This window comes from Alligator sinensis, unplaced genomic scaffold (assembly GCF_000455745.1).
Source record: "Alligator sinensis unplaced genomic scaffold, ASM45574v1 scaffold281_1, whole genome shotgun sequence".
NCBI lineage: Eukaryota > Metazoa > Chordata > Crocodylia > Alligatoridae > Alligator > Alligator sinensis.
Window position 1 is genome coordinate 582,893 of NW_005842306.1, and position 26,745 is coordinate 609,637.

A 26,745-nucleotide genomic window follows, 5' to 3' on the forward strand; every position below is an offset into this window, starting at 1 on the left:
TAGGAGCTGTAAGTTCCTGTCTTTACTTTGTCGCTGTCTTATTCCAGAGAAGCTAGGCAAAAATGTTAACATACACAAAACTAGAGCAGTTCAGGTTTTAGGTGTCTCATGGTGTTATTTTCAGAGATGTTAAACACCAACAGCTGAAGTCAGTGGAAGCTTTAATCAACATCTCTTAATGTTGGAATCTAGCTATCACCCTTTGGATGACATTTAGAGGAACTTTTAAAAAATAGCTTTAGCCTCTCTGAACCTCTTTTTCTCCTGTTAGAAAGAGATAATATTCACCTGTGTTTGCATAGCAGTATGAAATCCTTGGATGAAAAATATAAACCAAATTTCAAAATATCAGTCTTTTTACTGCTGTTTTTAAAACACAAAGTAGAATATGAAAATAAGCACACTAAAAATTAAATAATCAAAGGCTGGATACGGCTACATTGGAGAATCAAAGTTTATAATCAGAAAGCATTCAGATTCCTTTGTGTGTGAAGGCCTAGGAAACTTGCTTCTGTTTAGGGAGATACCTTTTTGGTCTCTCAAAAAAAAATTGATGGGCTGAAAATTTCACTTTCCTTCTCCCAGATTTTGTTCACTGAGCATGTCATTTCCTCACTCCCTTTGACAGAATATCAGTAAGACTACTTTTTAACAAAATATAATGTTATTCAAATATTTACATATTTATTAAAATATTTGCTTGTTATTATAATCTCCTTAATTACTACAATAAGATTGATAGCTTCCTGCTGTGGCAACATTTCCCTGATTTAACATTAAATATACAAAGAAGCAGAAATGAATGAAATATGCAAAGAAGCAGGGTCAGTGTACTCTGAGGTCCACTGTGACCTGTACAGGGTGCAGATAAGTGTATATGCTCTCTTCTTTATGAAAAACAGTGTTAGAGAAAATGGTGGTCCTGAACTAATATAAGTAAACAGTATAATTTACCAATAGGGACCATCCTGAGGGTATTACTGAGCCCCAGGTTCATTTGGGGCTAGAAAAAGCTTGTTTTAGTAACTTCTGAGAATAGAGTCATGCAGAGAATTGGGCAGAAACTACTACTATACTGAGCCAAGATTAATTTGAAGACTTTGTCCATACTTGACCACAGGGGATAGAACAATGTTTTGGAAAAGCTGGTTGTTCCCTTCCATGGCTGCTGCCAAGCAAAGTGAGCTTACATGAGACATTTAATGGACAAATATCTTTTCAGTATTAACACACAGCTCTACAGTTATTTACAACAGGTACAAAGGTCACTATGTGTAGGCAGAAGATTCCTGTTCTGTTTTATCCTTTTCTCACATGAAAGTCTTTATACCTGTCCTAGAAAACATCTTTTTAAATGCTGGTGCAGAAAATCAAGGATAAGGTTAAATTTTCCTGTGCATTTCAGGATCAAGTCATCTGGCTGTGTATTTCCCCTTTTGTTTTAAACTGACCCTCAGATTATTTGGCTGAAATCCTAGTATTCAGCCTTGGCTTTTACTTTCTACATCAGATTTCTTAGAAAAGAGAATAAAACCAGAACACTTTCAGTGTCTTATGATCAAATTTAGAACAAAAAAATCTTGACTCATTCCTTTGATTTTTAGAAATTGGAACAGTCCTCTCTGATGCCTATGATCTAATATTCCTGGTTTTTATCCATTACTAATTTGACTCAAACAAAATTTTATAGTTATCTAAAGCACCAGACTTCAACTTGTGGAACAAATAGAAATAAACTTGTTTACTTAGAGATACTTACCAATAGCTTATTTTTAGTGCTCAGAATTGTAACCTTTTTTTTAACTTTCTTTGTAAAACCTGGGGTCAGTGGCAGATGGAGTGGGGAATGGGAGGGAAGGGGAGGTACTGATGAGGATGGAGGAAAAGAGAGGGGAAAGATTCTTACCTTCTTTTAGGGACTTGCTCTCATGACCGACTCTGAAAGGGGGGTGCGACTGTGCCACTGCACCCCTCTGGATCTACCCCTGCCACGTGCTGGGGGAACTGTGTGGCCCCTTACTTTTGCTTCCCAGAGTGCTGCATGTTCTGGGAGTGCCCCAAGATACCCAGGGCTTTTCAGCCCCTGCCTTGAAAGCTACACTGTCCCTTTCACATCCTTGCTAGACACCTTGTGCTCTGTGGTGCCAGGTTCATTTGGGGTGAGGGGAAAGCAAGCTACATCACTCTCCCAATCCGTGGCAACTCTTTCACTCTTCCCTCCTGAAAGGCATAATGGTCTGGATGGTCTACCACCCCTTCATGGCAATTTGGCAACAGTGAAATTCCTAAGAAGTGATGGTTCTATTTAGAACCCTTAGCAGTATATATGCAGCCACTTCTGTCCAGGGACAATTGTGAACTGGTTTCCAATAGGTAACATTCTTGGAACAGTTCAACTGTTATGTCTGTCTGCGCCCTAAGGGCTTTATATTGCTTTCCTGTTTGGTATTTGGTGATGGTTTCAATAACAGTAACAATGAAGTAGTAGTAGAGGTCAGTAGTTTCTGCTACCTTTTCCTTTTAGAAGTAAAATCTCTACTTGGAGTAGAAAGTAAAATAATCTGACATCAAGTATAGGTAATTTTTTGTTTTATTTCCCTTTAAGCAAGAGAGAAAATTAAATATACAATATGTTTAATGTAACATTTATACCTTGCAAAAGTCACAGTCAAGAAATGCAAAAGCTAAGGGCCAATATTATCCAACCAAGAAGTCAGACATCCAAGTGAAACTGGGATGATTTTTTTTCTTTTTTTAAGGAAGATATTCACTGTTTAGCTTTATCACTGAATCAAATTTTTCTCTTCTTTTAATTTCCTCTTTTCATGACAGTGGATGCAATTTTTTATCCTCTCTTTTAGCATTGCAGCCTTTTGAAATAGTATGTTCCATAGTGCACCTGCATTGCAGTTCTTGGAGCTCATGTAGACATACCCAATGGAGCTTTAAACTACTTAACATGGGTACAGCTAGCAGTTTACTCACAGCAGCAAAAAGCTAACTGTGAACTGCAAATCCTGCCCAAGAAGCTGAGTTCTGTCCTTGTGTGACTCTATTTTACTTAATGCCCAAGCTAATTGTGTGGTTTTATGCTACATCATATAGGTTTATGAGTTGCAGTCACTGCAATAATTTCAGTGTGGACATGTCCTTAATTTACAACATGGATTATAAAACTCCTCATGTTGCTATAAACCAAAATGTTATGCCAAAAAGTATTTTTCAATAGACGCAGCTTTTTTGGCAGGAGGCAGCATCTATGGAAGGTGGTTCCAAATCTCTACAAAATGGGAAATTCATTTATTATGTAAAATTGGAGGGTTTTTGTTCAGTTGACCCATGTTTAATCTATTGCAGTAAAGCCCTAGCCCAAATCTTGCAATCCTTATTCTGGGCAACCTATGTTTGCCTTATAATTCATGTTTATTTGAAATGTCCTCAACTCTTTGAATGGGCATTTCATATGTGTCCCTTGTCTTTGTCACTGAAGTTGGGGAAATTTCATAATTGAATGGGAGAAGGAGTAAGACTTGAGAGGAATGTGGGCTCACTACATTGCCGTAATGATATACGAGTACAAAATTCTTAAGTACCCCTCTACACAAGCTGAGGATGTGCATCAAAGAATGACTCTTAACCTCTCTGTGCACTTCTTTGACTGGTTGTGATTTAGGGAAAAGCTTCTGGACTTTCTCATGTTTTAATGTAGAATACATGGCAATATTCATATACAGTAGAGCTTTACTTCTGCTGCAGCCACAGTTGTACTCTGAACAGCAAGTCCCTTTGCCCCATGTATAGGGATTACAGGTGAGGTCCCAAAGGACTGGAGGAGAGTTAAGTGCCCAGCTTTATGAAGGGAATAAAAATGGACAGCACTGGAATTTATCAGTCTGACTTAAATACATGAGAAGTTACCAGAGCAAACTCATAAAACAGTTCATTTGTAAACATCTGGAAGAGGAAGGAGTGATCACTAGCAGCCAGCAAACCATTACAACTGATAACACAGCTTGTTTTAAAGAAAGTTCTAGTAAGGTTCCCGTCTCATTCCCAGGACACTCAAGCTGATTTATCTTTCCACATATCTCCATGATACCATGGGTCCTAAGAAAGTTGAGGCAAGAAGTAGGTTCTGTGATCCAGATAGACCCAGCATATGCCAGGCAATTTTGGGATCCAAATCTGGTGAACTTCTCAACAGAGCTCTGGAGTAGCCAAGGGATGTTATGTAAATGGGTGAGGAACTGATCTGCATGACTGAGAGCATAAGAGAGGCATCCACATGACCATCCCTGTAAAGATGGTGTGTGTATTCTGAAAATAAGTGAAGAACTCCTCCTTAGATAGGTCTCACTTCTTTTCTGCCCCTCTGTCCTTGATCTGAGCTTTATGGAGCTACCTGCCATATTCAAACTTACTTTGGTGAGTAATGCTAATACAGCCCATGGGATTTTTCATAAAGATTCTTTCACTATAATAGAAAGTGTCTATTGGGCTATCGTCTGAGAACTCATAGAGGTCAGGTGAGGTCCCACATGACTGGATAAGGGATATATATAGTGCCCATCTATAAGAAGGGGAATTCAGGGAACTACAGATCAGTCAATTTGACTTCTATGCCCAGAAAGATCCAGGAGCAGTTCCTCATGGAATCCATTGCAAAACACTTAAAGGTGCTCAGGAACAGTCAGCATGGATTTAAAAGGAGCAAGGCATGCCTGACCAATTTAATTTCCTTCTATGATAAGGTGATAGTCTCTGTGGATGAGGGGAGAGCACTGGATGTGTGGTATACCTTGACTTTATCAAGGTTTTTTATGCCATCTCCCATGACATTCTCATTAGCAAGCTAAGGAAATACAGACTAAGTGGAAGTATTGTAAGGTGGATACATAACTGGTTGGAGCATCAAACTCAATGATTAGCCTTCAATATCTATTTGGGAGGAGGTATCAAGTGGGGCTCCCCAGGGGTCTGTCCCAGATCCAGTATTGTTCAACATCTCCATTAATTATTTGGATGATGAAATTGAATACATATTTGGCAAATTTGCAAATGACACCAAGTTTGGTGGAGTTGCAGACAACCCCAGGGGGCAGGGCTGGGATCCAGAATGACCTGGGTATGCTGGAGAAATGGCTAGCCATCAAAGAGATGAGATTCATTAAGGACAAGTGCAAAGTCCTTCACCTGGAATGGAATAACCACATGCACCTGTACAGACTAGGGAATTCCTGGCTAGGCTGTAGTACTGCAAAGAAAAACGCGGGGGTTATGGTGGACCATAAGCTGATGAATATGAGCAAATAGTATGCTGTTGTAAAAATGCCAGTAGCATACTGGGTTGTATTAATAGGAGCATTACTTGCAAATGAAGGAAAGTGTTTCTTTTGGTCTATTTAGCATTTCTTACACTTCACTTGGAGTACTTTGTCCAGTTTTGGACATCCTTCCAGACTTTAGGAAGGATGTGGACAATTTGAAGAGTCAAGGGCAGGGCAACAAAATCATTAGAGGCCTCAGAGGCAAGGTTTATTAGAAAAGGCTGAACGAACTAGGGTTATTTAGCATAAAGAAAAGCCTAACAGTGGGATTTCAGATACCTGTAGGGTGATTATAGAAAGTGTAGAGATGGTCTTTTCTCTGTGGCTAAAGGGGACAGGACTAAAGCAATGGCCTCAAGCTGCTGCAGGCAAAATTTAGGCTGGAAATTAGGGGGAACTTTCTAACTATGAGAGTGGTCAGTCATTAGAACAGACTATATAGAGAGCTGTGGAAATCTCCATGAAAACTTTAAAAAGCAGATTAGGTAGACACTTAGCTGGGATGGTTTAGTCAGGGACAATCCTACCTTGAGCAGATAGCTTGACTAGACCTTATGAGGTCCTTTCTAGCCCTACTTTCCTATCTTCCTGTCTTGATGAGGTTTGTGATATGGAAACAACCACTTATTTACAGGGTTTTTGGTTGTAGCAGTGTTCTTGGACAGCTTTCAGCACAGTCACCCTTCTTCAGGCGTAGGGAGTCTCTGCTGTTCTGAGACTCCAAGAAATGAGAGAAGCTAAAAGTGTGGCAGGATGTCAGAGAAAATGTAAATAGGTAAAAATTAGAAAGACAAGAGGTAAAGCAGAAGGGGAAGGGGAAGAGAGCAGAGGAAAAGAAAAAAAGGCTGAAGGGAGGCATTACAGTGATGAAGTACAAGGTAGAAAAGAGGCTGTCAGTGAAAAGGAAAATAGGAGATCAGGAAAACAGGACTGAGAGAAGTTCAAAGTGTGAGAGGATGTAGTGAAAATATAAATAGGTTAAAAAGAGAAACAAAAGCTGAAGCAAGGGAGAGAGGGAGAAGAAAGCAAAGGAAAAGATAGGCCGAAGGGAAATATTACTGAGGAAATAATACAGGGTAAGAAAGAGGTTCTCAATAAAGAAGGAAATAATAGGAAATCAGGAAGACAAAGGGCAGAAAATTGGGGGAGGGGAGAAAAGGGGGAAAAGAAAAATGTAAGAGGTCAGGTGAGGCAGGTACCTGGTGACTCAGATGTCAGGCAGGTTATAATGTGTCATAAAACCAATGTCTATATTGAATCCTTGATTTTTTTGTATCGAGTAGATTTATGAATTGAAGTTTGTAGGCCCGTCTATGGAAGGTGTTTTGTAAGTTCCCTTTGAGGTTTAGAATTGACAGATTGGAAAGGGAGTGATTGTCTTGTGAGACGTGTGCATCCACAGGTAATTGAGTATTCACGTATTTGATAGATTTTCGGAGTGCATTCATTCTGGTGTGCAGTTGTTTGGTTTCTCCAACATATTTTCCATCAGGGCATTTGGTGCAGTGTATGAGATGTGTAACATTTGTGGAGGTACAGCTGTAAGATCCGGGAATGCTGATGGCTCTGTTGTGGGGTGCAGTTATAATGGGGGTGGTGGAGATATGTTGGCAGGCTTTCCATTTCTTGTCCTGGCATGGTCTGCATCCATCTGGTGTGGTTTAGGTCATAGGGAGTTTGCTTCTGGTGATGAGGTTAGTAAAGTTAGGTGCTTGTTTGCAGGCTAGGATAGGTGGTTCTGGAAAGATCTCTTTAAGAATTGGGTCGTCTTCTAGTATGGGTTGCAATTGTTTGAGGATTTTCTGTATTGGTTCCAGGGAAGGGTGATATGTCATCACTAATGGTGTGTGAGTTATGGCGATTTTCTTTTTGTACTGCATCAAATCTTCACATGGTATCCAGGTGGCTCTTTCAAAAGTGTGATCTATCTCTCTGGAGGAGTGTCCTTGTTGGGTGAAGGCCCTTTTGAGATTTGTGAGGTGGTGGTCACAGGTATCCCCTTGCTGCAAATGTGGTGGTATCGGAGAGCTTGGCCATATATTACAGCTTTCTTGGTGTGTTTAGGGTGATTGCTTGTTCTGTGTAGATGTGTATGTTGGTCTGTGAGTTTCTTAGATATGGTGCTTTGAATTTTACCATGTTGGATATTGATCATGGTGTCTGAAAAGAAAATGCTGGTGTTAGAGTATTCAAGCAATAGTCTGGAGGAGTGGTGATAGTTGAATTTTTGGTGGAAATCAATCAGACTGCAGGCTTTCGGTCCAAATGATGAAGATGTACCTGAGATGCATAGATGACATTAAGTCGTCTTCTAGGTGGGCCATAAAAAGGTTGGCATATTGTGGGCCCATTTTGGTACCCGTAGCTGTGCCCATAGCCTGGAAGAAGTGTTGGTTGTTGAAACTGAAGTTGTTGTGTGTAAGGATGAAGTATGAGTTCAGTGATATCCTGAGGTCTGTACTCAGTTGTAATCTTGTTCTTGTGCATATTTGAGGCAGGCTTGGATGCCATCCTGGTGTGGGATGTTGGTGTATAGACTAGTGACATCCATGGTGGCTAGGAAGGTATTGCTGAGAAGGTGGTCTATATTTTTTAGTTTTTGCAGGAAGTTAGTTGTATCTTGGATGAAAATCAGTCTTTGGCTGACAAGCGGTTTTAAGATGGATTTGATGAAACCTGATCTTTCTTCAGTTAGGGTTCCATGGTTTGAAATGATAGGTCTTCTGGGTTTCCTTGTTTGTGGATTTTAGGGAGAAGGTAAAAATTTCTCTCAGACCTTTTTTTCCTGATCTCCTACTATTTTCCTTTTCATTGACAGCCTCTTTTCTACCTTGTATTCTATCACTGTAATGCCTCCCTTCAGGCTTTATTTTTCTTTTCCCCTGCTCTCTTTCCCCTTCTCCCCCCCCCCCCCCCCCCCTCCTTTTCCCTCCGTCCCCTTACCTTTTGTTTTCCTAATTTCTACCTATTTACGTTTTCACTGACATCCTGCCACAATTTTAGCTTCTTTTATTTCTTGGCGTTTCAGAACAGCAGAGACTTCCAATGCCTGAAGAAGGGTGACTGCGCCCAAAAGCTTGCCAAGAACTCTTTTCCAACTACTCAGTTGGTCTAATAAAAGATATCACATCTATTCCAAGAACCTAAGATGAACATGAGCCTGCAATGCGATGCGGCGGCTAGTAAAGCGACCAAAACGCTGGCTTGCATCCATAGATGCTTCTCAAGCAAATCCCGGGACGTCATTCTCCCCCTGTACTCGGCCTTAGTGAGGCCGCAGCTGGAGTACTGTGTCCAGTTTTAGGCTCCACAATTCAAAAAGGATGTGGAGAAGCTTGAGAGAGTCCAGAGAAGAGCCACGCGCATGATCAGAGGTCAGGGAAGCAGACCCTACGATGACAGGCTGAGAGCCCTGGGGCTCTTTAGCCTGACAAAGCGCAGGCTCAGGGGTGATCTGATGGCCACCTACAAGTTTATCAGGGGTGACCCCCAGCATCTGGGGGAACGTTTGTTCACCAGAGCGCCCCAAGGGATGACAAGGTCGAATGGTCACAAACTACTTCAAGATCGTTTCAGGCTGGACATAAGGAAGAACTTCTTTACTGTCCGAGCCCCCAAGGTCTGGAACAGCCTGCCACCGGAGGTAGTTCAAGTGCCTACATTGAACACCTTCAAGATGAAACTGGATGCTTATCTTGCTGGGATCCTATGACCCCAGCTGACTTCCTGCCCTTTGGGCGGGGGGCTGGACTCGATGATCTTCCGAGGTCCCTTCCAGCCCTGATGTCTATGAAATCTATGAAGTCTATGAAAAACCTTGCCCACTTATTTACAGGAACTAATATAAAGAGATACTTACAGTAAAGAACTGAGTCCTGCTGCTGCCCTTGCAAAGGTCTGGGGCCTAGCCATGTGCGACAGAGCAAGTCCTCTTGGGAATATAGGCTGCTGACAAACGTGGAAAAAAAACAAAAAAATCATGTTTTACCGGGAAACACTGCGTTAAATCGACCTGGCTCTGCAGCATCTGTATAGATTGCACACTTCAGCAGGGCTTTTAGGCACTTTTATCTAAAGCTGATTCAATCGGCTATTAGATAAAAGTGCCAAAAAAGCCCCACTGATGTACCTGATCTATATAAGCTTTGGGCGAGCCAAGTCAAACTATGCGATGCCTCTTCTGGGTATGTGATGGGTTTGGCGCAGGGGTGTGCCAAGTTTAAAGTAAAGCACCATTTTGAGGTGGGTGGAGGGGGGTTATGTCTATAAGCAGCTATAGTGTGTCCAGGATGTGTGGCATCCCAGGAGGCAGTCTGGGTGAGGCACTAGGCATTTCCTGGTATGGCAGGAAGTTCTTGCTTGCTGCTGCCTCACACAGACTGCCTTCTGGGATACCGTGTCCTGGGCACTCTGTGTTCCCAGGAGGGCTTGCTCTATTTCACACAGTCAGACAGGACTCTAGATAAGTCTCTTATTTCCTACTTTCTGTCTTAGAACAACAAGGTGTATGTTTTATTTGCAGATGTGTTTTATGTGAAAAAATACAGTATTTTGTTGAATGGCTTTCTGTGTGGAATCCCCCATCTGCTGTCAGAGCTGTTTTACGTACTACTAAGATGAGGCACAGTGGAAAGTTACTAACCCTTGAAGGTTCTCATTCCTATGGGGTGACCACTTTGACTTTGTACAGACATTCAGAAATGCTGAAGCTGAATTGATTAGTTAGTCTGAGCTGTGTAGATTGAACTGATAAGGAAATGAACAGACATTCATTTTTGATTCTGAAAATGTAGCTACATGCCTGCAGTAGCTCAGACCAGAAGCTGGGGGTGGGGAGGAAACACACCTCCCTGCTTGCCTGCAACGGACAGCTTGGGCCAAGGCTAGCCCACGCACCCTGCCATGGGGGTTTTGGGGAAGGTGCAAAGCATCCTGGGATGCTGGGGGACTGAGAGTTAACCTGCAGTCCTCCCCTGCCTCCTTGCCCCCTTCTTTCTTATCTGAATTTTCCTCTGGTGCAGGTAGGCAGTAACAGCTAGGCAGAGACTTCCTGCTGGGGGTGGGGCAGAGCCAGGCCAACCTTGCTGCTTCAGCTGCTTAGTCCTGTTGCTGGGTCCCCCTGGGTCCTACTGCCGCTGACTCCTGTTATCTCTGACAGGCAGTCAGGGGCAGATAAATATTAATTTTCTAAAAATGTTTTGAAGCCCTGCAGGTTGGATAGAATGGCCTGGTGGGCTGGATTTTGCCTGCCCTTGTCTTAAAGGAATCTCCTTTTGCAATGAATTTCCAGAGACTAGATGAATCTCAAGTCTGATTAACTTTAGGAAATCCTCCAAAAAACTTCCTGGATGACAAAGCTTTCCCATTCATAATCAAAATGACATCCACAACATCAACCACCTTTCTAACTCCCACTACAATTCTACCCCACAGCAATCCCATATTACCATAAGCAGGGGAAATGAGCCATCTATTCCATCTAATCTACTAAGCACTTAGTAGATATGTTGCCAACATATCATAGATGGAAAATACTCATCCTATCCTGACGAGTAATGACATAAGTGTGACAGCTATTCAGGCTTCATTTTATCCAATCTACCAGCCCACTTCCATCTTTATGGAAAAATGGCAGCTTGTGTCATGGTCCATCATATTTTTCTCAGTAACAGTATCTGATTATTTAGTGGGCTTTATCTTATTTGACAAAGTACTCTGTGTTAGATTAGCCTTTTGTGTGACTGGCATTCAAAGACTAGATTAGAAATTATTCATCCGAGGCTAACAGCTAGTTTAGATATATTTGAAGAATAGCCACTTGGAATCCATCACTCTTTGTGAAAAGTATTGATCCTGTTAAACTGGGTGCAATACAAAGGCATTTTACTACCAGTAGATTCAGAATGCTTTCTTTTCTTTCCTTTTTGTTTTATTTTTTCTCTGCTCTGTTCTTTCTCTTTATAAATCAACACTCTCCTGCATACGTTGTTGTACTGAGGTTTACTGTGTTGTGTATATGACTTGCATCTACTCTTTACTGTGTGTGTATTTGTGAGAAAATAAGACCAAAGTGCAAGTAACTCCAGTAATTCAAATGTTCATACATATATCTCTTGCTAAAAGCTCCTTTAATTTTTTTTTATGTTACCTAGTTTAATTTTCTTTCATATTTCTGGAATTATAAATATTTTTTAATCCTGACGTGTAGCAGCTAGGATTAAAGGTAGACTGAACCTGCACAGATTTTATTTAATCCATGTTGTGTTTATTTGTCTAATGATTTAGCATTCTGAATGCAGCTACTTTTCATTCTTCAAGTGATGTGTGAGGAAGAATTTATCAGTTAGAGATAATCAGTGTATCTGTTTAGATAACTGTTCTCATCAGGGACCTGATGTTTATATGAGGTATAATTAAATAATCAGTTACTATATCTGATATTTTTTCAGGAAGTCAACTAACTCGCAAAAACTAATATGTATTAATATTTCTGCTGCTTTTACCTGGTGCATTTTCTAGACATAGCTCTAGGATAAATTGTTTAAATCAGAGGTTTCTCAAACTTTCCTAAAACTGACTATTACTTCCTTGAGTAATTCATGAACAACCAGCCCTCCCATGTCTGCATGCACAACATGCTATGGTAACTAAAGCATTTTTTTATAGGACAAAGCAACGTTAAGTAAAAAGCTACTTTATATTGTTTCATTGGTATATCCAGTCCGAAAGAACAGTTTTGGTTTTATTCCTCCTTTTCATTAACTGCTGTTGGGGGCTGTTCTGGTACCTCTTGTTTTTTCAGCTGCTTTGCAGGCATCCAGGATCATCATCATTCTGAAGATTAACGCTGGATTTTGTTTAATACTCATTGCTCTAGAGTGAGACTGTGCAACAGGCAGCAAAGGGTTAAATTGCAGTCCGCAGGGCTTGGTGGCATTGCTGCTTCAGCCACTGCAGTGGTACAGCTCTGAAACCCTGAGGTGAATGCTGCCACTGCTTGTCGCCACTTCTCCCTGCCCATCCCTGAACTTAGGGTCTTCTATGTTAGTGACTAAAATCAGTGACAGGAGAAGAGTGGGGTGAGCAGCAGTGTCATTCACCCCCTGGGTTCTGGAGCCATGCCTGTGTAGCATGTGCCAACAGCTCGCTGCTGCAGATGGATCATACAGCCTATGAGACGTTCCCTGGTTCAGATCCAGCCTGCAGGGCCAAATGGGTCAGACACCCCTGCTATAGATCAGAAGGTAATAGCAAGGGGTTAGGGCTGGTTATACCAGGTCACCAGCAAACACGTCATGTACTACCAGTCATCCAAGATGACAAGTTGATCATCACAAATCTATACCATTTGGTCATAGATACCCCATGAGCTGCCTTCAACAGCACTGACAACCTTTTTGGAGCCACAGCTATGGTGTAGGTATATTTTCCAGCTGCCTGGCCTCAGCACGGGTGCTTTCAAAGTCACCTGCTGCCAGAATTCTTTTGAAGCCCCTCTGTCTCTGTGGGCCAGGTCCTTTCCACCAGCCATATATTGCAAGCCCCTATTCCATAGGATTTTGTGCAAATGGTAAATCTTCCACCTCTGGAGCTGACCCATCTTAGTGCTAACCCTTTCTGTCCCAGTGGAAAAAGCTACTTCCTTGGTATCTGTTTGATACTGCCCAGATCACAGTGTTTTAAAAGTGAGTAAAAAGTTGATGTATGGATTTTGTGATGTTTGAGCTGTTCTGACTGTTTAAAAGAGAATATGATTCAACTGAGCAAAGCCATTGAAAAGAGATGCCAAGCACTAATGATTTTTCAATTACTATTTAACCCTATTCTGAGGGACAGATAATTAAATGTGGCTTTAATCACACTTGTGAATTGTGTTAGCCACCACGTGGGCTTTAAAAATGATGATTAATATAAAATTCATGGGAAAGAAGCTTAAAATATATGTCTCTAATGTGTTTATTTCCTGAATTCTGAACATTTGTGTCAGTACCTTCCTATATGCTAAAAAAGGAAAGTTTGAATCTACCCTAAAGGTGACAGTAAGTCTCCAAATGATTCTTGCTTATTCTGTACAATAACTTTTATTTACACAGCATTGAAGACAATGTGCAATCTGAACACCTTTTCAATGGATTCTGTGATATTCTCAGATTAATCTAGACTCTGTGGCATAAGATTGCATTTATATAGGTGGTTACCATTAAACAGACAGTTCACCAATAAATAGTACACAGTGGTATTCAGTTACTTCCTCCTGATTGCATAGAAATAGTATCATTATCTAATATAATAGCATGGCAGATTTATAATTGAATAGGGAATTCAGTTGCCATTCAAGTTGATTCTGTTTTTATACTTTGTGAGAATTGCTTGCCCTCAACCTTTTCTTCTAGTAGGACCCAGCAAGATAATTCCTCTGTGAATTTGATTTAAAAGATGCCTGTACTGCAAGTTGGTCTCAAGTCTACCTTACCAATTCATTGTCAAACTCATGAAGTGGTATTGATGGGCTATCCTGCTTCTGCATTACCCAAGTAGAATTCTCTGTTACTGTTTCGTTCCTCTTTGGTACCTCCCAAGGCTTTCCAGGAATGGAATGAGAGATTTCCTTAATTTTGTTCCCATAGAAACCGTATACCATTTCCTCATATTCTCCCACAAAAGTTCTTTCTATGCATGAAAGCTTACCAAGGAGATATGGGTGCAGAAATCTTCATTTTAGCCTGTGTGTTGAGGGTGAGAAAACAGGAGGGAGTATGTGCCTGTCTCAGTTCGATTATCCACTCCCACGCCACTTTGGCGCGTGCTTCTGGTACAACCTCTGGGGAGGCCCTCGATCACTTTGGGGAGAACCCCAAAACTCACATGCCATGACTTTGGCCGCCACTTCTCCCATACTATGGCCCCCAGCGGTGTTTTTATTGAATGGTAGGTGGTCCAGACCCATCTGGGTTCCTCATGGAATACATCTCGAAACTCCCTCACCAATGCCTGCATTTCGCACCTTTGGGGCATCAACAATTCTTTGCCTATTTGGATCTGACTTTCTGCCTTAACTGCCCCTTCCTCCTTAGTCATCCCTTGCGGCCCGAGGTCTTCAGTATCTGCTTCTGTAAAAGTGGCCTATCCCTCGGGTTCCCGCCACTCCCGCAGGAGATTTACGTGGTAAATCTGCCTCCCTTGTATGTGACCCGGCCAGTAGGCCTCATAATCCACAGGTCCGACCCTGCGAGTTACTTCAAACAGTCCCTGCCACTGAGTCGGTAGCTTACTTGTGGATGTGGGCAGAAGCACCAACACCCTCTGTCCGGGTTCAAATTCTCTCTCCTTGGCACGACTGTCATATCTTTCCTTTTGGTGAAGTTGTGCTTCTTGTATATTATCTTTGTCCAGGTCCTGGGCCACTCGGACCCTCTGTTGGAACTCTTGCTGGTAAGCTGTCAGCTCTCTCGAGTTTCCCGCATCCTGTTCCCAGTCTTTCATTAGGGCTTGGAGGAGGCCCCTCGGACGATGTCCTAGTACCAGTTCAAAGGGAGAGTATTTCGTTGAATCCTGTGGAGTGTCCCAGATTGTGAATAATACTAGCGGGAGAAGCAAGTCCCATTTTCGTCATATGCATTGACGTAGTATCCATTCTATAGTTCCGTTGAGGCGCTGTACTAGGCCATTAGTCTGGGGGTGGTATACCGAGGTGCAAAGATGCTTTATCCCAAGTGTACGGCATACCACTCATAGCTCCCCGGACATAAAATTCTGCCCTTGATTAGTTGGTATTTCTTTTGGTATCTCCATCCTGGCTATCCATTTAATGAGCTCTTCCGCTATCCGTGAGGCAGTCACTGCTCAAAGTGGCACCGCTTCGGGATACCGTGTGGCGTAGTCCACTAATGCTAATATATATTGGAGCCCAGCGCTGCTGTGGAGAATGGGTCCTACCACATCCATAGCTATCCTTGAAAAGGGAATGTCGATGACAGGCATTGGTTGAAGTGGGCCCATGCTGGGTGGTCCTCCCTCGTCTTCTGGCACTCGGGGCAGGCTGTGCACTGGTGAGTGATATCCTCCCCCAACCCAGACCAAAAAAACCACCGAGTCACCCTTGCAATGGTTTTGTCTCAACCCAGATGCCCCCCTGTGGGACTGGAATGAGCCAATTGCCATATAACTTGGCGGAACCAGCTGGGAACCACCAACTGTGTTCCTTCAGATTCACCCGGCCTACTGTGTTTCACGCAATACAAAAGTTGATTTCTTACCTCAAATCGTGGGGTTTCAATCAGTATCAGTGCCGAGCTGTCCCTGGTGTCGTGGGCCTGCATTATGAGCATCCAAAGTTTGTGATCTTCTTCTTGGGCTTCCCGAAACTCCAGGCATCTTGCTATATTGCAGAGGTCTGCCTCGTCTGACTCGTCGGCAGACCTCTCACTTTCCTCAAGTTCGTCCAGCCATCCTTCACAGTTCTGGATCTTCCTACATTCAGCTTCAGTGTCACAGACTCTATTCAGGGTATCATAGTTCGGTGCACAGTCTCGCCCTAACATCATATCGCAGGTCAACTGGGGTACCACACCTACCAGTAGTTCCCCCTGGTGCTCCATCACCTGAAGTTGTATCCACTGGCGGTCGATCCGTTTTGTTTTTCCGTGGAGACACGCCACCTTTACTGGGTTGGCTCTCTGATCCCTTTGGGGCCTCGCCAGATCAGCCCTCACTAGGGACTGAGTGCACCCTGAATCCAATGTGGCCTGTACAGGGCGGCCTTCTACCCAGTCTTTCACCACAGGCCATCCCCAAGTCGCACCATCTCCCCTGGCTGCATGGCTGCAATCCATGGGTTCATTTGTCTCCTGCTCTCTCCACCCCTTAACCTGCATTCTCGGGATGCTATCTGGGTGCCATCGCTCTGTGGAACTGCTAGAGCAATCTCTCGAAGTGCCTGTTTCTCCCTCACCGGAAGCATATTGTTTCTTTTGTTGCCCCTCAACTGGGTGGCCGTCTCCAATCAGGTTCCCTTGGTAATGGAGCTGTAGGTCCTGGATTTTGTTTTTCCCGGGGGTAACCCACTTCTGATGTTACAAAGGCCTCTGCCAGCTTCAAGGCCTCATTGCACGTGTGTGGGGAATGCTGACGAGCCCAACGTTGCGTTCGTCCTTCTAAGCCCTTTTTGGAATTGCTCCAAGAGGATCTGATCTGCTAGAGCATCTCTAACATGCACCGCAGGATTCACCCGTTTATTCAAGAGGTCCCATAGCAACTGTAATAATATCCTGGGCCGCCTCTCTTCCGGCCCTTTCTTTGCCCGAAACAGCTTGCGGTAATGTTCCGGGTTGATTTCCAGTCTATACAACGTAGCTGTTTTCACTTGCTCGTAACTGGGGGCTTCGTCCCTCGGGAGAGCCCGGTATGCAGCCTGGGCGTTGCCCACCACAAGTGCGCCTACTTGACTTGCCCAATATCCTTTATTGAGCCTAGTTATTACGGTACGGTGTTAGAAAGCCTTGATGTAGGCCTCCAGGTCATCATCTCAAGTCTTCTTCAGCATTTTGAAGGAAGCCAGGCTGTGCTGCAGCCAATCCTGCTGTCAGTCCATCATTTGCTGTTGGGAATCCAGGATCTGGGTCAGGGCTTGTAGGTTTTGACCTAGGACATCCGGAGAAGTCATGGTCGCGGGTTGCATGTTGCTGTGTTCTTCAATATCTGGGTCTCCCTGCCACTTCCCAGCCAATGCCCTACTTTGTGCCCATTTCAGTTTGATTAGCCACTCCTGCGCCACTTTGGCACGTGCGCCTGGTGTTGGATACAATGGGGCTTCGTGCGACCTCTGGGGAGGCCCTCGATCACTTTGGGCAGAACCCCAAAACTCGCCTGCCACAACTTTGGATGGATCTTCAGTGGAAGGGTCTCCCGTTGAGAGTACCTTCAGAGTTGTCGCGTCCCCTGACGGATGTACATGGGGCTTCACCTCTCCTACACCCCATCCATACACCAGCCCTCAAGATGAGCCTCAGAATCTTTATGTGGCTTGCCCTCTGGTGATGTCAGTCCCAGACCTTCACTCCCCTTTCTCTTCTGTTGGTTCTACTTTTGTTTCGTTTGGACACTGGGGCCTCTGGATGTTCCACTCTTGGCGACATCTCTCTGGTGAGCCTGATGATTCTAGTTGACTCCGTATGCTACCGTTGTCCCTTGGCACTGCCTGTGTTCCCTTGCTGAAACCTCAAGAACAATAGACAACAAAGTAATCAACAAGAACCTATGCCAATGTAAGGAAAAAAGAAAGAGAACAAGAAAAAGGAACCGCTCCAGAAAACTGGACACCAGCAAAAAATCATTAAAAAAAAAAAAAAAAAAGGAAAAGACTGAAGAAGGAGAGGGTTGGCAGGCTAGACAGCCCTTCTTCCCCCTGAACTCTAGCCTGAGTCCAGCGCATCTCCCTGACACGGTTCCGCGTCCTCACCCCAGCTGAGGTCTTCGGCTCCTCTCTGAGCCGCCTCTGGTCCCGCGCACCAGTGCCGCCTGCAGCCGATGCAGGACGCTCTCGCAGCCTCTGCTGCCACTGACGCCTGCCTCCGCATCGGATCTCATTGATTCTGCCGGTGCTGGGTGCTACCGGCGTGTGTGATGCTTGCAGCCTCTCCTGCTCCCAGCGTCCCCACTCGCTCATTCTCGGAGCCGGCTTTTATTTCTGCCGGGCGGCGTCTCCTGCTGACGTCACCTGGCTCCAGCTGTAGATAAGCGTGGCTAATAAACCGCATGGGCATGCCTAATAAACCACATGGGCATTTCCTCCCAGCGTCCTAGAGCAGGTAAGCTTTTCCTTTTCCAGGGTTTTTCCTTTGGGGTTGGGTTACCCCTGTCCCAGGTTCCCCCATGGGCAGGGCTCCTTTCTCCCCCATGCTTGTACCCCCTGGGACAGAGTAAAAGGGAAACAGAAAGGGAAATACATCTGTATTAACTTTTGGAAAAGACAGGAGCATTTTTTTTTTTTTTTTTTTTTTTTTTAATCAAGAGAAGTTTGTGATCTGCTGTTGGCACCAACCTGATTTTGCTCTAAGTAGTAAATGTTGTAAATGATGACAGCTGCTTCTCTGTTGAGGAGAGCAACCATCTGACCTATTTTTCCTAGTCTGCAGGAGGAGTGCACTGGACTAAGACCCAGTCCTCAAAGCATAATATCTTCATAAATTTTGGAAAACAATTTCAATCTGATAGAATTTGGCAGTCAAAGTAGTACATGCAAAAAGAACTGATATACTTACAAATTTTCATCAAGTTATCAGAAATATACAAATGTTTAATATGAAAATAGAGGTGTATGAAAGTGACCTCAAGAGCATGGCAATCTCACCCTTGAGTATGTTGGCCTAGTTCAGTAGTTTTCAACCCGTGGTATGTGGACTCCTTGGGGTCCACAGACAATGTGGACATGGGTCATGAAAGGGGTCATGAAAGATGACTATGATCAGTCAAATGTATGCGACTCCCCACACTTACAATTCAAAGGGGTCCACACCTCCATTCAGAAAAATTTTAAGGGTCCACAAATGAAAAAAAAAGTTGAAATCACTGGTCTAGTTCACATACTTTCTTTGCTCTAGGATGCTGTGTAGAAAAAAGTAGTATTTTTGAGGCTGGAGAGTCCTATTGGTTTACTGTTTTACAGATAAGTACTTTAATGGAACCTTACAGAAAAGGGGAAAGGAGACAGCAAGAAGAGTGACTTTCAAAGCAAAGTAAATGTGCAAGTGTGACTATGAAGGAATACAGAGAAAGACGAGGAAGAGAAGTGCAAAGCAGTGTGCTAGAAATGAGGATAAGCCTGGAAAAAAGAGAAGCAAAGATAAAACATAATGTAACAGGACAAGACAATACAGAACAGAAAAATGCTTCCCGGCTTATCTTAAAAGGAAATTAATCTTTTTAAAGACAAAAGGAAAGAGACAGGTAATAGAGGAGTTAGAGAAATAAAGGAATTAAGAAGGAAGGTCAGAGGTAAAGAAGACATCAACAATAAATCCTAGAAGGTTAAATACTGCATGTTTGTTTATTATATGCATTATTCTATTTGCTTGCTTGCTTCAGAAGCACTGTTTTAAGCTCCAGTGTGCAACAGAGGTGCTGGCAGAATGCTTTTTTTGTTCAGAGTTTATTTGAATTGGTTCAAATTGCTGGGCTGGTTTACTTGAGCAACTCTATTGGGCAGTTATTTTTCAAATTTCAAACTGCATTTCTCCTTGTGGTCTGAGGTCATATGGATGAAACTATATCATTGCTAGTACTGGTCAGACTATTAATCTCTTGTTCTGTATCATGATAGTCAGAAACCGCTATCTGATGTACCAGAGGAATTTTAAAGACTTCCAAATTCACCTAGCGCAGGGGTGTCAAAAATGCAGCCTGTAGGCTGGATACCGGCCTTGGAGCCTTATCATGCTGCCTGTGGGTCTGACTGGCCCCACATGCTGCATACAGCACATACCAGTTCCAGCCTTATATGTTGCATGGAGTACACTAAACTGAAGGTGACATATGCACTGTATGCAGCACAGGGCTAGGCCAGGGCATGCACTGCCTATGTCAGACCAGCCCTGGACAGTAGATTGGGGGCTGGTTCACATTGGGCCCAGAACCTGGCTCCATCTGCCAAATCCAGTATGCAGGGCCTATCTAGTGTGGGCACCACACGAAGCACGTGTCCCAGACTGGCTTTGCCTGCCATGTACACTGCATGCCCTGGACCAGCTTGGCATGCCATGCACTGGGCCAAGGCCTGCTGCATGTTGCAATCGAGGCCAGGGTACACACTGCATTCAGTACCAGCACCAGAAGAACCCTGCATGCTGAATCCAGTATGCAAAGCTAGTATGTGGGCCAGTCCAGCCTGCAGACCAGCTCTGTACCCCTCATCTGGCTCACGTGACTGAAAGTTTGACATCCTTGATCTAGCCAACTATGTGATACTATATGTGGAGGGTGTGAGAGAATTCTACAGTCAGTCAGCTTGTGTCCTGAATTATGTGATTTGATTGGACCTATCGCAGCTTGCAATTAAAAATGTTGTTAATGATTGCAACTTGATCCCACCCAATTAAAAAAAAGACAGTAGAACTAATACTAATAGATCTGTTGGTGAGAGGGGTTGTATGTAAAAAGTCTGGTTGTAGGCTCTCCACTTTCTATGAACTAGGAAATCCTAAGGATATTTTAGATGCCATTGTTCTGCTCCAGCCCTGATTTATGAACTTGAGCTCACTTGCATTGCAGCTTAAATTTTCTCGAGCCCTAACAGTAGAAGTCTCCTGAAGGTGAAAACAATCAAGACTTGCTTGCCACAAAATCTTTCATAATGCAATAGTTAGGTATCTGACTTCTCTCTTTTTTGCTCTGTAATCCAACTGAACATTTTCATATGTGCCTGATACCAGCTTTCTTATAATCTTACATATACAGAAGTTGATTGGTATTAAATTGGAAGTTCTTTGTCAGTCAGTCCTTTGCATTTAGGTTAATTTATATTTGGAGCCAAAGTCTAAGTTTGAAGTTATTGGCCAAACTCCCACTAAATTTAAAGGTCCTAGAGTAGGCCCTAAAAATGTAATTTAGTGCCCACAGTTATCCGGCCAGTGCCTTTTTTTATTTTCTCCCTATGTGGAAAGCTATGTTTTCACTTGTTCTTAAGGAAGGCCTGAGCTCCTACCTTCTTGCCTTGTTTGCTTGTACTATTACACAGTCAATTAATCCAGAATCTAGCAAAAGTCAGGGAACGAAGCCATTTGCCAAAGGCTAACAGACACTACAGCTCTGATGAAGACACATGACAGAATTTACTTAAGGCTTTTGTAGAGAGCTGTGTGTTCTGCAGAGCTTGGAGGTTTATTTTTAGGCTTAGAAATACTTTTGGATTAGTATAGTCTTCAGTCCTTTTAAGGCTTCAGTTTTTTCAGTTAATAAACTAAATTATGTTATGCTCATATGCATTTAAAGGTCCTCAACATTTTGGTTGGGCCTAGTTTTGAATAATTCATTAAAAAATAAAATAGAAAGTTGTTCCCTTGAGGAAGGTCCAGCCTTCTACATGTTTTTCAAAACATCTCCCCGTGTTATGATGGGATACACTGCCTATTCTAGTTCCTACAAGTGTATCAGGCAGTTTAATTGCAGTTACCTAGATAGTATGGAAAATTGGGCTTAGGGCCTTGCTTCTGAGTATGGAGTTGGATTGGTAGAGTTGGCAGAGGCTTAAGAGACTAGGAGGATCAATGCCAAGCTGATGGGGGAAGAGAGGAGAGAAGCAAGTCTGGACTTCTAAGGTTGGGGGATGTTTTGATATTTTACTTCATGCCCAAAAGAGAGAAGCAAACTTCTTTTAAAACTACGCTGGTCATTGGTGAGGGAGACTTTTCCTTGAAACAGCATTTTATTTGCACAAAGCGAATGCATCTCTCTCATTTCTTTCTGTGTATTTTTCCACAGCAGTTGGATACAGATTACTTCCATGTGAAGGAGAATTTTTTTTCAGAAAATCAAGAGTCAGTGGCATCTTTTCCTGTTCCTTACGATTTGCCTCTGGAACAGTATGGAAGCAAAGGTAAGTCATACCTGTGAAAGACGGAAAAGGTTTGAGATAAATTAGTTCCTCTAATCTACCAATGACATAAGTTAATTGTCTTATTTTTTAAGGCAGTCAAACTTCTTGTATTCCATTATTTCTGTAGACATAAGTGAATCTAGCTCCATCCCCTGCCTGGCCCCAGCCTCCCAGCACTTTAAAAAAAAAAAAAAAAAAAAAAAAAGCCCCACGCTCACCAGCTGAAGCAGCAACGATTGGGGGCTCGTGGCAGAGCCTTCCCACGCAGCACGGGGCAGAGGGGGACAGTGGGGAACACCCCCCTCCCACCCCCCATCCCACTTGGCGCCAAAGCGGCAACTGCTGCATTGCACAGGTGCGGTGCGGTGCGGCTCTGCAGGGCGCTGTGCACCATCTGGGAGCTGGGGTGTCTCCACCTGTCAGCCAGAAATTAAACGCATCTTGAAGAGCAGGGGTGTCAAACTAGCCTGATGCCCCAGACTGGATCTGGACCATGGGACCCCTTGGGGCCCTGGGGCTCAAGGAGGCAGTGGTGGTAGCACTGGCCACTGCGGGCCAGGCAGTTGCTTTCTGTGCCAGGTCACTCCCTCTGCTGGCAACACCCCCAGTTTCTAATAGCTGAGTGGACTGGATGGATCTGCTCTGCTGGCCAGATTTTTGATGCTCCTGTTCCCAAGTTATCTTCCTCTATAAAAATTCCTAGCTATCATAATTAAAATGCCCTCTTCCCTGCCCCCTACCCCTTTTCCAACTACAATTTGGAGATTTCAGTAGTTGTATATTTAAACAGCCAGTTTCCAAAGAACTTCAGCTCTTAACTGTCTGTACCCAGTAATTTATATTTCCATGAAGAATTCCGTTTTGACTGTGTGCCTGCTTTGGGGGTGTCAGTTCCCTAGTACAAGAAAAATCAGAACCTGCCATTTGAAAGAAGTTTGCTCTTGGAGGTAGGGGCAAGCCATTCTAATTAAACTAACCATGAGGGCCTCACTGCTACATTTCCCCTTGTCATCTTCCTGAGTATGTTTGACCTTGCTTCCTTGGGAAGGGAGCCGATTGCTCCTCAAACGCTTACTAGAATAGATGCTCAAAGCATGTGTATTGGGTAGGACAGAACCACTTCAAAATAAACAGCCTTTGAGAATTTCATCACCGCTCTCCCTGCTCAGGGGGATGCAGTTAGGTCAGGACAGAAGCAGCTGACAGAATTCTGTATAAAAGCAAAAAATACACAGTGAGCAATTATCCTTCATCCAAGGAAACCATATTGACTGATTCCTATTTCTAGTGACAGAAAGCCTCGAGGGATTTTGTACAAACCTGTCATCATGAGAGACTAAAGAGCTGCACATACTAGTTTCAAAAACCAAGGAAATCCCCATTAACTGGAGATGTGAATACATCAGAATTCAGGAGAATGGCTCAGTGGGCTCATAGTTTCTATTACAAGGTCCATATATAGAAGAAAATGAATTATTTTGCACAGATTCCAGTGCTGGGCCAGACATATGCCAAGTGGTCTGAAATCTGGATTGTACCTCCTTATCATAAAAGTGAAAATGAAAGGATGGATTTATTAGAATATGAGATACCTTTTTACCCAGGAAAAAAACTGATTCAGGAGAGGAAATAGATCCTCTTGGAGTAACTTCACCTGGCGTATAAGTTGAGCATCGGGCAGTTCAGCAAATAGATCCTAGCTTCCATCGTGAAAACAGTTCTCAATTACACAGGGGAAAACGACACTAGAGGAAAGACTGTGTCTACCATGTGTAGTGAGAATCTCCTCAGGAAATGAGTGCCAAAAGCCCCCTCTAGCTAACTTTAATGGCAGTTCTATCAAGTCAAAGTACTGTTATATTCTATAGCAATGAGTGAATTTGGTCCCCATTTCCTTTTTAACAATTTTCCTCATAAAGCAGTAGTGAGAAAAGTGATTCTGACAAAACACTCTTTACTCCTAAATTTGAGCACTGCTTGAAAAATGTGCCTGGTCATTTCATTAAGTTCAGACTTCCTGACTCCCAGGGACAACCTAACTGCCTGAGGCTGCTGGGCTCTTGTAGGTAATGGGTTTCAGCATAGATCCTAAATTCAGACAGATCAGGCAATTTCAAGCGCTCTCAGAAGCTGGTCTATCATAGCCGTCTCTTTTCTGGCTCCCCCTCCTCCCCACCTTTCTTCCAAGGCTTTTTGAAAAGTACTGCCAGTTTCACATGAGACAGATAACTACTTGGTTTCCTATTATTTGCATTGTTATTCTTCCTCCCACAGAGATGGATTATCCCATCTTGACTAAATAATAATCATAGCTTGAGATGTTGATTTATTCACTGAAATGTGCTAATGGGCTTAAGATGACACTGATACCATAATTATAAATGATTTTTTTTTGTATAAACATATCAGATTAAAGTACTTCTGCTGCTTTCTTTTAGCTTTCAGTTAGCATTTCAGGCTGATGTCTTTTGTGCTGTCTACAATGTAATAAGGTTTTGCAGAACTGGTGCTGAGGATTGTAAATTGTACCCTGTTTGCCAGCTGTTATCTGGAGAGGCTTCTCCCACAGGGAAGGTAGCAGGGCATTATGTTCACCTGTGTGTCACTGCAGTTCGTAATAGTGGAGCAGCTTCAAGTTGTGGCTGGAGCTCTGGGAGACTGATTGGGAATATTTTATGTTCATTTGCGTTGGCTGAGAAAATAAGCAAGATAAATTGATTTTTGAATGCTTGAAATTGCCACCAAACAATGGTGGTAGAATTGATTAGCTCACTGAGCAGGTGATCCAAAAAAAGTATACTAGGAAAATGAATGTGAATTGTGTAAGGGATTTGGAAGACTTGGAGAAGGCAATGTTGCCTTTGATAAGAAGGATGCAGTTGCCATATGTGAAACAGGTGTGTGAGGCTAGGGTGGTTAGATCCTGGGTGACCAAATTGTTAGCAGATGGGCCAGGAGCACAGCACTATCTCTCCCTCTCCACTTGGAAAGGTAAATGTCTCTTCTCTCCAGTGCAGGCCCTTGATCACAATTATCCCCTCTTGTTATCCAGAGATTGGGCTCCTGCAGAGCATTCTGCCCTGCTCCATTTGGGAGCTCAAGGTAGTGCAGAATGCTGCAGTCTGCTTAAGTCAGTGGAGCTGCGCAGTGAGAACTCACTAGATTGGTGCCCTGTGATCTGCCCTGGCAGGCAGTAGTTTATGACTGAACTGCAAGGTTTTGACTCAGCGTAAATCCTTAATTAGTTTGGGACCTAGTTACTGAGAAATCTTTTCTCCTGGTGATCTATTGCCACAGTTGATCAGCAGAAGTGTTAGAGCTGGAGTTTCCTCATTGTAAACCAGAAGGAGCCACTGCTGCATTGTTTGTGAGAAGGCCAGTGTTTTGAAACTAGCTGTCTGATGTAGGCTGCCAGATCTCAGGGGAATTCACCTTCTAAGTATGTTGCAAAATCTGTTCTTTTTATTTTTCTCCAGGGCTGTTGAGGAAGCAATGGGTTGAGGTGGCACAGTAATGGATAGTTCTTTCTCTTGGGGCCTAGGTCTAGTCTACATTGCTTAGTTTTGCCAGGAGAACTTCAGTGCTGCAGGCAAATGTGAGGATATATTTGTATTCATAGCCCCCTTTCATTCTGTCTGCAGAGCATTGCCTGCTCTGGGAGGAACAGAAACCTTCTGTTGCCACAGGGAAACTGTCAGAAGGCATATGCTTATTTCCTTATGCTTTCTGCTGCCAGCAGTGTCCCCTTTACCAGTTAGTGCCTGCCAAGGCGAGTGTAAGCAGAGCTGCTGTAGTGAGGCTGCATGACCCTGGTATGAACTCTTGTGCATCTGTCTGCCAGTACAAGGCCTAACCTACCAGGCAGGCACTTAAAATATTTTTCTTCATGTCCAGAGAATGTAATAAAATGTAGAATATTCTGATATTGCAGGAAACCAATTAAAAGGGAGCCATATAATTGACAGAAACAGTGATAAAGTTCAGCAGAACTTGCTGTTTTTTGTGAATAAACAGTTTGGTCCAGTTCGGCTTCTTTCACCTGTTACACACACAGCGTATGAAGGTCTGAAATTGTCTGCTTGGAAGACTAGGGATGGCGAATGTCATGGGAAGATTGGACCACACTCATTGAACTGTGCTGAAACCTTCACTGTAGCATTTGGTTGTCTTATGCTACTTTTGATCATCTCTGCTGACTTCACCTGTTCCTGTTTCCTCCTGAATTATTCCATTGACTCCATGGGATGTTTCTAAATGCATAATGGCCATACTATTACTTCCAAGAATTACTTTCTTGGCAGGGTGAAACTACCTCACTTCCTAGTTAGAAGAGATTTGATCAAAAACTAGTAGCAAATCGGATTGAAATTTGGTTTAATATAAACTTAAGTACAGTACTGTGAAAAATTAGCAATAAGCTAGGCAGTTCATTACATATGGATGGAGGATGGGAGTCACCTCCAAGGAGGATTATTCTGCACTGGTCCGGTCCTATAGGGAGCAGACCAGGAAAGCCAAGGCTGCAACTGAACTCCAGCTAGCTTTGAGCATCAAGGACAATAAAAGGTCCTTTTTCAGATATGTGGGGAGCCGGAGGAAAAGCAGGGGCAACATTGGACCCCTGCAGAACCAGATGGGGCAACTGACAACTGACGCCCAGGAAAAAGCCAACCTATTAAATAGGTACTTTGCGTCGGTCTTTCATCAGTCCCATGGGACGCCCATGCCCGCTACAGGGCCGGGAAGTCCGGGTGAGGGTGATCCCCTGCCCTCCATTAATGCTGACTTTGTGAAGGAACATCTTGAGAAGCTGGATACCTTCAAGTCAGC

At 43.4% G+C, this 26,745-nt stretch overlaps 1 protein-coding gene across 1 annotated transcript in view; it reads left to right on the top strand.

Moving 5' to 3' along the window:
• Nucleotides 1–26,745, top strand: part of TDP1 (tyrosyl-DNA phosphodiesterase 1) — a 123,433-nt gene that overhangs the window by 80,941 nt on the left and 15,747 nt on the right. Inside the window, exon 15 of the mRNA XM_006028350.2 lies at nt 21,801–21,915. Coding sequence (XP_006028412.1) covers nt 21,801–21,915 — 115 coding nt within the window. The remainder of the gene's footprint in view (nt 1–21,800; nt 21,916–26,745) is intronic.